General features: G+C 37.9%; 1 protein-coding gene across 1 annotated transcript; it reads left to right on the forward strand.

The window, feature by feature from the left end:
• Window positions 1–515: 515 nt before the first annotated feature.
• Window positions 516–10,625, forward strand: LOC149846360 (ethylene-overproduction protein 1-like). The gene is made up of 5 exons (XM_089996322.1): window positions 516–1,359; window positions 1,603–3,444; window positions 6,564–6,855; window positions 6,954–7,263; window positions 9,939–10,625. Exons 1-5 carry the CDS (start codon window positions 1,178–1,180, stop codon window positions 10,154–10,156), a joined length of 2,844 nt encoding a protein of 947 aa, XP_089852448.1. The 5' UTR covers window positions 516–1,177; the 3' UTR covers window positions 10,157–10,625.
• The last annotated feature ends 357 nt before the right edge of the window (window positions 10,626–10,982 follow it).

The raw sequence follows: 10,982 nt of genomic DNA on the forward strand, positions 1-10,982 counted from the left end.
AGTAATAATATCTCTCTCGAATTTCACTCATCCTCAGCGATTATAATAGTAGCACTCTAACGCTAATGACATTGATATTAATGACAGCCAATAATTGGCATATCGGTTTCATAAATGTTTGGTTAAAGATAGGACCATTATTGTGTTTCTTTCAGTGTCCTGTTTCACCAAATACCAATAAACTAAAACGTTAATTATTGAATACCAAATTCGAAATAGATGTTATATCTCAATACCATATTGTCTAAAACAATAAAACAATGATTGTGTAGAGAGAGTCTAGCTGTATGTGTGATGGATGGTTGAGATGATGCCGTGGTTGGAGAGGGAGGGAAGGTGTGCAGAAGCGAAGAAGGCGTGTGAAATGGAGAGGAGAGATGGACAGGCGACGACTTTTTAGAGTTCAGATTCGTGCGTGATGCTCAGATCCAACGGTGGTTAAAAGTCCACCTTGGAAACTCTGAAAAAAAATGCAAAAAAACAAAGAAAAACATTTCTAGAGAGAGAAAGAGAAAATGGGGGAGAGGGGGGAGGGGGAGGAGTTGTTGCTTGTTTCGGTTCCAACGGCCGACTTAACAACCTTTTCCCAACTGGTTGGTTGGCCGCCAACTCGATTTCACTGCGTTGTTTTGGGGAAAAGGTCAGCAACTCTCTCTCTCTCTCTCTCTCTCTCTCTCTCCATATTCCTTATTGGTATCTATCTATCTTGGTTTTTTTAATATTTTGCATAGAATCAATAAAGAAAACTCACTCCCCCAAAGCCAAAAAGGGCCTGTTCTTCTAGAATCGATAGGAGAGGCCTGCATCATCGTTTGTGTTATGTTCTCCTCTTGTCCCTTTTTTTTTGTGTTTTTGGTGTCCTCGGTGATGCAGGCTTCAACTCAATGATCTGTTGTGTTTGCTTTCCGAAGGTGTTGTATGGTTTGTGATCATTGCGGATCATCAGCTTCTTTGGTTTCCCTTTTTTTGTTTCTGTTGTAAATGTGGTTGTTTGAAGATCGCTTTCAGTTGATTGATTTGGATGGTTTTTGAAGAGTTGGGAGTTTTGGTTTGATGGGGAGTCGGTAAGGGGGCCAAGGTGGGTTTTCGGTTTGTTGGTAGCATTTTTTTTTGGAGGGGAGAGATAGGAGAGTGTTGGGGATAAGGGAGTTTGTTATTGGGAAAGAATCAGGTGGGGATGCAGTACAATTTCCTTTCGACGATGAAAAGTCTTAAATTGGTAGATGGGTGCAAGGGCAGCCAGGTTTATGCCGTGAATCCTGGTGATAAGGTTCAACAGGTGCCTCGGACGAACTCGCTCCGATGCAAATCTTCCCATAATCGTAGCCTTTCCGCCGGAGAATCTCTTCTTCCTTACGGGTAATGTGATGCTGTATCAGTTATTCCTTTTGATTGATATTTCTGTTGATTCTTTGTTTTTGTTTTTTGTTTAACAGATTTCTTACTGCGCATTTTGATCATCCTCAACTTATATGATTCTTTGGCATTAGATGATTTTAGCCAAGTTGAAATGGAATTCGTGTTGTTGTTTGCATCTTAAATTCATTAGAAATAGCTTTGTCATAAGGTTTACACTGATTTTTTATTGTTTTAGAATGGCAGTTTGCCTATTGCAGACCTGTTGGAACCCCCCATAGAGCCCCATTTAAAGTTCGTGGATTTTGTGGAGACTTTGGCCAGCATCTACGCAAAGCTTGAGAATGCATCAGATGATGATAAGTGTGATTTGTATATAGAACAATCTATTGTCTTGAGAGGCATATCAGATCCCAAACTGCTAAGGCGTAGCTTGCGATCTGCACGTCAGCATGCTATTGATCCTCATAAAAAGGTTGTGCTTGCTGCTTGGTTGAAGTACGAGAGGCGGGAAGATGAGCTAGATGGTGCATTGTCTATGAATTGCAGCGGAAGGATGATAGAATGCCCTAATGCAGCTCTATTTGAAGGCTATGATCCAGGCATCATGTTTGACCCTTGCAATTGTAGAAGACCACCACCGAAACCTAAACAGCATATAGACCCTTACTTGGATGGAATGGTTCACATGGGCGATGTTTCTGAAGTTGAAGAGGAGGTTGAAGAAGAGAGTGAATGTTCAACTTCCTATGTGCAAGGGGACTACGTATATTTCTGCATAGGAGATGAAGAAATCCGCTGTGTTCGTAGAAAGATAGCGGCACTTTCCATGCCTCTGCATACTTTGCTCTATGGTTGCTTTAGGGAGTCATGTAGGGAAAATATCAACTTTTCACACAATGAGATATCCTCGACTAGTATGAGAGCTGTAGATAGATTCAGTAGAACAGGAAATTTAGATCATTTTAGTCCAGATGTTGTACTCAGCCTCCTAAACTTTTCGAATAAGTTTTGTTGTGAGCATATGAAATCTGCATGTGACAAGTATCTTGTCGCTCTTGTATCTACTATTGAAGATGCTCTTATATTTGTGGAATATGGTTTGGAAGAAAGTGCACATTTGCTTGTAGCAGCTTGCTTGCAGGTTTTCTTACGAGAACTTCCAAGGACTTTGCAAAATCCGGATGTAAGAGAACTGCTTTGTAGCCCAGAGGGCAGAAAAAGATTAGATATGGTGGGCCATTCTTCATTCGCTTTATATTACCTCTTGAGTCAGGTAGCTCTGGATGAAGACATGGAATCCAACACTACAGTTATGCTTTTAGAGAGACTAGGAGAGTGTGCTACATCACAGTGGCAGAAAGAGCTTGCCTTGCACCAATTGGGTTGTGTGATGATTGAAAGAAAGGAATATAAAGATGCTCAAAACTGGTTTGAAGCTGCTTCTGAAATTGGACATGTTTACTCCTTAGCAGGTGTTGCTAGAGCGAAGTTCAAAAGGGGCCACAAGTATTCCGCATACAAGCAAACTAACAATCTCATTTCCACCACTACTGCATCACACAAATCACCATCAGCAGCAGTTGGCTGGATGTACCAAGAAAGGTCTCTCTACTGCATTGGCAAGGAGAAAATGATGGACTTGAATTTAGCCACAGAACTGGATCCTACTCTTTCATACCCATATAAATACAGAGCAGTAGCACTGATGGATGACAACAAGGCCCACGAAGCTATTGCAGAGATCAACAGGATTCTGGGGTTTAAGGTTTCGCCAGACTGCCTTGAACTGCGAGCTTGGTTCTACCTTTCTCTTGAAGATTATGAATCAGCTGTACGTGACATCAGAGCACTTCTCACCCTGGATCCTAATTATGTTCTGTTCCATGGACAAATTTGTGCAGACCAATTAGTTGATCTTCTCAGTTATCGTGTTCAACAATGGAACTTAGCTGATTGCTGGATGCAACTATATGATCGGTGGTCTTCTGTCGATGATATTGGATCTCTTGCTGTAGTTCATCAAATGCTGGAGAATGATCCTGGAAAGAGCCTGCTTAGATTTCGGCAATCTCTCCTTCTTTTACGGTAGGTTTGTAGTTATAAATTTTTGTCCCTGTTTTTTGTCATTACCTTCTGACGTTGCTGTCATGATCATCTTGATCATCACCACCATCGGCAATTTTTTTTCTTTTTGAAGCGATCACTAAGACCCATTGCCAACTTTTGTCCTCCTCCTGATCATCCATATCTGCATCTTAAGTACCATGGATTAATTAATTGATGCAAGTATGGTTCATTACTGTTAATATACTATTGCTCTATTCTTATGTTTATTTTATTATTTTTGCAGGTCATGTCAAACAAACAACATTGTTTGCATAGAAACTGAACTTTTATCTTTTGATATAATTACAAATAAAAACTCCACTATTTACCATGTGCTGACTATTGCCTCATATAGAAAGGAGCCTGGGGTGGTAATTCTTAAGTGGTTACAGTAATTGGTGATAAATCGAATCACCCTTTATATAACAATCTTTATTCACCTTTGCTTAACCTTGTATTTAGTTCAAGTCATGCATAAATTCATTTAGCATTCAAGTTTGTGAGTGTGTATATTCTTTTCTTGAGAGGATGTGGTTATGTCAACCACCATGGATTTGTGGTTCCCAACCTGAGTGTGTCATCTTTAATAAGTTTTGTGACTGTGGGCTGACACATTTATATACTAAGAAGCCCTAAAGCTCTGATAATGCTTATCTGCAATTAGGTTTCTGAATCAATCAGTTGCAGTCTTAATATTGGCCAAAACAGAAAAAATAACTTACCGAAGTAGCCCCCAGCTATATTCGATAGTTCTTCTACAATACATGGATTTTTATTCATTGAGTTTGTTCTACTATAGAAAATTAAAAGATTCTCTCTTGGTTTGTACTCATATATTGACAGCTCTGGCATGAAACATAATTTTCTTATATTAAACAACGATCTTAGTTTGTTTTAGAATGGATAAGGAAGTTCTATAGACAGGCAATTGGTGATCAGGTATTTGACAGCTTCAGCATGGACATAAAAAATTTCCAGTTCACAAAAATCCAAACTTATCGTAATTCAATAGAACCTTAAGGTTCAACTTTGCGTACATGAATACAGCTTCTGGAACCAATTGGATTCCTAAATGATGATGGTATGCAGTCCTTTGGTATACTTGTCATATTCTTCCAATGCAATGTTGTGTCTCTTATTTGACCATTTTCTCATCTACATCATAAGCATTTTAAACCTTCTCTTGTTATATCTGGGATGAGCTTTAAGTAATGATTTGATCTTCCCATGGATCTTTTATTTCCACATGGTGGATCTGAAATGAAGGCAGTGTCAATCATCTTTTTGTTCATCCAGGACACTGACAGACAGAATCTGGTCATTGTTGAAGTAATATGACATTCAATCGGTAGGGTGAATATATCTATTTATTCTTCATTGGAAGAGACCTTCAGAAGCTGGTTGTCTGGGTTCTCATGCCTATCCGCAGGGAGGCTAGGATTTAGGCACCCATGGCATCGCTGGATTTACTTCTGCTTATCTGACACTGCTGTTTTCAATGGATGTCAATTGATTACCGTAGAGCCATCTGGGAATTTCACACAGAGAAACTTTTTTTGCATCAGCATATAAGTGAACTAATGTGGTTGTCAGATCTTCAGATCACTGTCACCAATATCGGCGATATTTTGAAAATAGCGCGAGAAATACTGATATTTTAAGGTAGCCGATAATATCGGGAAAATCTCGTGATATTTTCAAAATATTGCTAATATGAAAATATTGTGATAATATCACAATATTATCACAATATTTTTGCAATTTTTTTTAAAAAAAACTTTTTTTTATATATTTTCAGTTTTGTTTTCCCATTTTTTGTTTCTTTTGTAATTTGAAAACTTTTAAAACTTGTTTCTTTATGTTTTTGTAAGGAAAATAATAGAAAACCTATTCTTTCTTACTAATATTTATATTTTTTCAATTTTTAAAGCTTTCGAGATTTTCCAGAGATTTTCACCTTTTGAATATCTCTGAGAAAAACCCTCGCCGAGAAATTACCTTGAATGATATAGGTGACTATGCTTCAAATGTTATAAACATGCTGTCTACTGGGAATTTATTTTTACTTGAGTATGAAAAGTCTTGATTTTGTCAATCCATTAGTTGGGATTAGAGTAGAGAAAGAAAGAGCAAGGGAAAGAGAAGAGAGATGGGAAGCGAGATCATGTCTTGGATTAGGATCAAACATCTCTTTACTTTTTTTTGAAGGAAGAAATCATAATTTTTCTATTCTTCCAACTAGGATAATAGAAAATAGTAATTTAAAGTGACTGAAAAAGACTATTATATCCTTCCTATTACTAACAGAGGATGCCCTTTTGGTTTTGCTACTCATAATAAGTTTAGGAAACCAATCATGCTTTCAAGCTGGCTGTAGGTCTTCTAAACAACTCGACAAGAGTATTTCTTGTGTGAAATGACATACATATCCATGACTATTTTCCTATAATATCATGTGGTTCCTCAAGATTTTGATGCTATGGAACTTCTTGTTAGGATTTGATTTGAATATATCTTAGCATACTACCCCAATTGAAGGGCTGCAGTCTGTCATGGGTGCATAGCCAGTTTGACTAAATGGGTGACAAGTTGCATTCTTGTTGGATAGATCTTTTTGTTCTGCATCTCAGAGACTATGGAGCCAAACACTGAAAGACGGTTATTCTTTCTACATCCATCTATTCATGGCTTTCTGGCATTTTTTAAATTATTATTATTCTTAATCATTCCCATGAATATAGTTCAGCAACTTAGTATCATTAAAATTTTCTGTCAAGGTCAAATGGGCTTACTGGTCCTTAAGCTACTGGTTCACCAAATACAGGAATCTCCTGGCTTAAAGCAGAAGGTACACTTTGCTGGAATAAATGAGTCTGTTTTTTTCAAAAGCCAGTGAATGAATTAAAAACAAAAACACAGTTCTTCATTGGTCTTATGGATAACTTCACATTCCCTTTTAAGTATGTTGTATCCAATGCATGGCATTTCGTGCAGTTTTGTATATTGTCTAAAAGTGGAAGATTTCCCTTTACTAATTCTAGGTTTTGAATGACTTAACTCCAAAATTTCATCTTTTGATACTGTATGTTTTCATTTAGGTTAAATTGTCAGAAGGCAGCAATGCGTAGTTTGCGCTTGGCTCATAACAATTCAAGCTCTGAGCATGAAAGGCTTGTTTATGAGGGATGGATTTTGTATGACACTGGCTATCGTGAAGAGGCACTGGCTAAGGCAGAGGAGTCTATTTCTATCCAGAGGTCATTTGAGGCCTTTTTCCTCAAGGCTTATGCTTTGGCTGATACAAATTTAGATCCAGTATCGTCATCCACTGTTATCCAGCTTCTTGAGGAGGCTCTCAAATGCCCATCTGATGGTCTTCGTAAAGGACAAGTTAGTATTGATCATAGGAGCTTGTGTAGGGATTTACACCATTTTTTTGCAATCTAGCTTCTTTGTCATGATATCTCTTGTGATTTCTGCTCCTTCAGGCATTGAACAATCTTGGAAGTGTCTATGTAGACTGCGGTAATCTGGATCTTGCGGGAAACTGCTACATAAATGCTCTTAATATCAGGCATACTAGAGCGCATCAGGGTCTTGCGCGTGTATGTCATCTTAAAAATGAGAGAAAAGCAGCCTATGATGAGATGACCAAGCTCATTAAAAAAGCAAGAAATAATGCATCAGCCTATGAAAAACGTTCAGAGTATTGTGATCGTGATTCCGCAAAGAATGATCTAAGTATGGCTACACAATTAGACCCATTAAGGACATATCCCTACAGATATAGAGCTGCAGGTAAGCTCATTCATCTACATTCAAGAACATTCTTGTGGAATTTCTTTTATTTGTTTTGCCCTTTTGAAACTAACACATTAGGTGTTTTTATAATAATACCTCCATTATCCTTAAGTTTGTGTTCTTATCGTGATTAATGCTATCCTAAATCAGAAAAGCAAAGAATGTAGATTGAAAGCAGTTATTGAGGTACAATTTTAGATCAGGATATATATTCCTCCTGCATTCAATTCTAACATGATGAGGCTCAGCCAGAGTTAGAAGTTGAACCTAAGTGTTTATAGATTCCCTGGCAATTGGATGAAACCACTCTGATTCCTGGTTAGCATGGCAACCAATTAGAATGTGTGTGATGATAAATGTTTTTCTTTAATCATCTTTTTGAATTGCAATACCAATCAAGTAGAGTTTGTGTTATATTGCAATTTCTTTCTTCATGCTCTAAGCTCAAGTTATCTTTCAGTGCACAACAATGCTCTCATTTTACATGCGGGATGAGAATAATTTTACTGTGTATAGTGGTAATAGTTGTGCTACATTTTCATCTAGATATCTGTTGGATTCATCAAGACATGGAATGAGGGCTATGTTTTTCTGTTACAGTTTGCCAATATCTCAATAAACTTTTCCCCTTTTATTCATCTCTGTTAATTTGGCTGTTTCTATTTTGTGGCCTGTTTTTTTTTAAATTAATTGCAATAGGATAATTTGTCATTTATTAATTGCAAATGTTGAAACGGCTTTTTGTATCATGATGGCTGATTTTTAAACACTCTTAGTATATATAGAATAAAAGACAGCATCCACCTATACTCCTTAGTCCTTACTCTTTGGAATGTAACATATGGGACATTACATTATGACACATCATAAATATGAGCCAGGGATGTTAATGTTAGTTGCATGTTATTGACAAGAGAAACAACTGTACGTCTTGTGTTCAAGAGTGATATTGTCAAGACTTTGTCAAATGAACATTTAGGCACAGGTGTTGCTGATGTGAATATTGTAACACTAGGATGAGGGAACTAGAGCACTGTTTATGGGCTAACATGCAATTGCTCCTAGGTAGAAACCACGCATCTGTTTCACTGTTTCTTGATCTTATCATGGATGAAGCCTTATGATCTACATGGTTTTTTTAGTCAAAAACATGTTTTGGATCATCCCATTGCATTAAGTAGGTTTTTAAAGAGCTTCAAAATAAATGGTCCATAACGCATCAAAATTTCATGATTGAAAAATTGTGTTTTTACATTGGAACAATTCAATCTAGAGTATGACTTCTAATAAATGAACCATGCTGAATGCATTTGTGGGGATCAGATTAATCAAATGAAGTTCCCACTTATAAGTTTCCGCTAGAGTGTATAATAAATCAAGTTTAGCCAATATATGTATACCACTGTCCTAGAAACTTTGGGCTCTGCAAAGCTAAAACAGGGCCATTATATATGTGAATCATTGAAAGAAGATAAATCTGAATGATTCTAATATGATTGACTTGAATAAAATTTAAAGAAAGATTTTTTGGATGGTGTGCAGATTGCCAGGAACAAAGCGAGAAAAAAATCTAAATTTAGGGTCCTTTAGGCCTATATAATATTCCTTTTCACTAAATGCTGAAAACTCTGACAAGTATGGAAAACTGCGCTCATGGGCGACCCAAAGAAGGATCTTTGAATAATCAAGCCATTCAATCGGAAAACTTTTCTTTTCAAATAACATCTATAGGCTGAGTGTTTCTCTTAAATTGACCAAATTGCTTGTATGGTTGGTGTAAAGTACTAAAAGAGCCATACATTATGGGGATTGGGGGAACCTATCCTCCTTTCTAGTTGGAGCTTAGTTAAGTGGTGGTGTTTAAAAAAAAAAACTGATTTTTGGCCAGATAGCTAAGAAGCTTACTCTTCACGACTGGATTGTTGTACTGAAAAAGTTTTCAAATTTATTATGAACACAAATCTTTAAAGGTATGACTTGTATGTTTTAGAAGTTTCTATGAAATGATGTTTAAGAGTTGTTTAGTGGTTTAGTGAGCATTGTCTGTACTTTGTATGTCTAGTGATTGGACTTCCACTTTTCATATTTGATTTTCAAGTTGAACAACCGGTTGTTGGAGGAACTTAAGGGTGTATATTTGATTGCTAAATGGCTGATATTTGATGAATCCCTCGTCTTTTATTACTTTTAACAGATGATACATTTCTGCTGAGGGAGCCCAGCAGAATATTTGAAAACTTCTATAGTGGGTTTCTGGAGGAGTGGAATATTCCCTGGTTTTCATTCTTTTTCCATGAATTACGGGAAACCACCCTCAGGTTCAGAGACCTAGTCATGCTGGCTAAGCCTGCCTTACTTACAGTCACTTTCCTGATGGTGTAAATCTGTGGCGCACCCCTTGCCCCCAAGCAGTCCCCCAGCTTCGGCTGAGCAAAGGATAAGCAAAGGCTTACCCCTTGACTTTTATCCCTTGCCCTCATTAATGCAAGGGGTTTGGCACTTATGAGAATGGAACCCTGACCACTCGTCTAGTAGCCAAGGCCCCTTCCACTGCACCAAACCCCTTTGGGGCTCCCTGGTTTTCATTCATTTGTTATTCAGTGGTTTCTAGTAGTACATTATGGTCATACATATAGTAGCAGCACTAACATTTGTCACTCCTTTATTTTCAGTTCTAATGGATGACCGTAAGGAATTGGAGGCAATCACAGAACTTTCCAAGGTGATTGCATTCAAGCCCGACTTACAGCTGCTTCACCTGCGAGCAGCCTTCCATGAATCAATGGGGGAGATTGATGCTGCCACACGTGATTGTCGCGCAGCATTTTGTCTTGATCCTAATCATTCTGACACAGTTGAGCTGTATAATAAAGTCCGTTGCCCAAAGTGAAAACCCAAAGTGAGTTTTGATAATTGTGTGGACAATGTCATTGGCACTGCATCTACCCCAATGAAAATGGTACCGCCTAACACGTCGTGGGTCATGTTGAAAGCACTTCAGCTTGCATTGTGCATAAAACCAGCAAGACTGAAGTCTGCCGTTATAGTTGCCCTGATTTTTACTTTACGAGATCTGTTTAGGCAATTCAGGATAGTAGTGTTGTTAGTTTTGATTAGGCATGCAGGTTCCCTGTAAAATGCTCTTCTCAACTTACGGTAAAGATGTCGGTTGTGGTGATGGGGTTGGCACCAATCACAACGGCAATGATGGTAGATAACAAGCATGGCAATGATGATAGAGATGGTCAGTGTTTGATTTTGGTGCAGTGAGTTGCACCTGTATATCATGTCCTCCCATATGGTGATTCTGTCATTGTTTGCAAATTTTCCATGGCATGGTACAGAAACGCATTTCATAATTATTTCTCGAAGTGTTACTTGGGTCTCTCTCTCTCTCTCTCTATTATTTGGTCCACAGTTTCCATTATTACAAGTTGGCTCTATATGCCTTTGAGTTGGACAAGTTGACCAAATTTGGTACTCTGTGGACTCAGATCACTCACCCCATGTGATGGATATCTGAACCTCAGTTTTTGCTTGGGGCATGAACAAAGCCAAAAAATGTTTTTGTACCATCTGTTCATGACTATGGCATCTATTGAAATTCGACAACGCTTGGAAGGTAGCTCAGGTGACTCACCAAATACTACGAAAAAGAATATCGAACAGTTTTAATCTTGGTTTTTGCATGAATTCGAGGCACATAACGGGTTTCA

This window comes from Nuphar pumila, chromosome 2 (genome assembly GCF_984573655.1).
Source record: "Nuphar pumila chromosome 2, dmNupPumi1.hap1.1, whole genome shotgun sequence".
In the NCBI taxonomy this organism is placed as follows: Eukaryota; Viridiplantae; Streptophyta; class Magnoliopsida; order Nymphaeales; family Nymphaeaceae; genus Nuphar; species Nuphar pumila.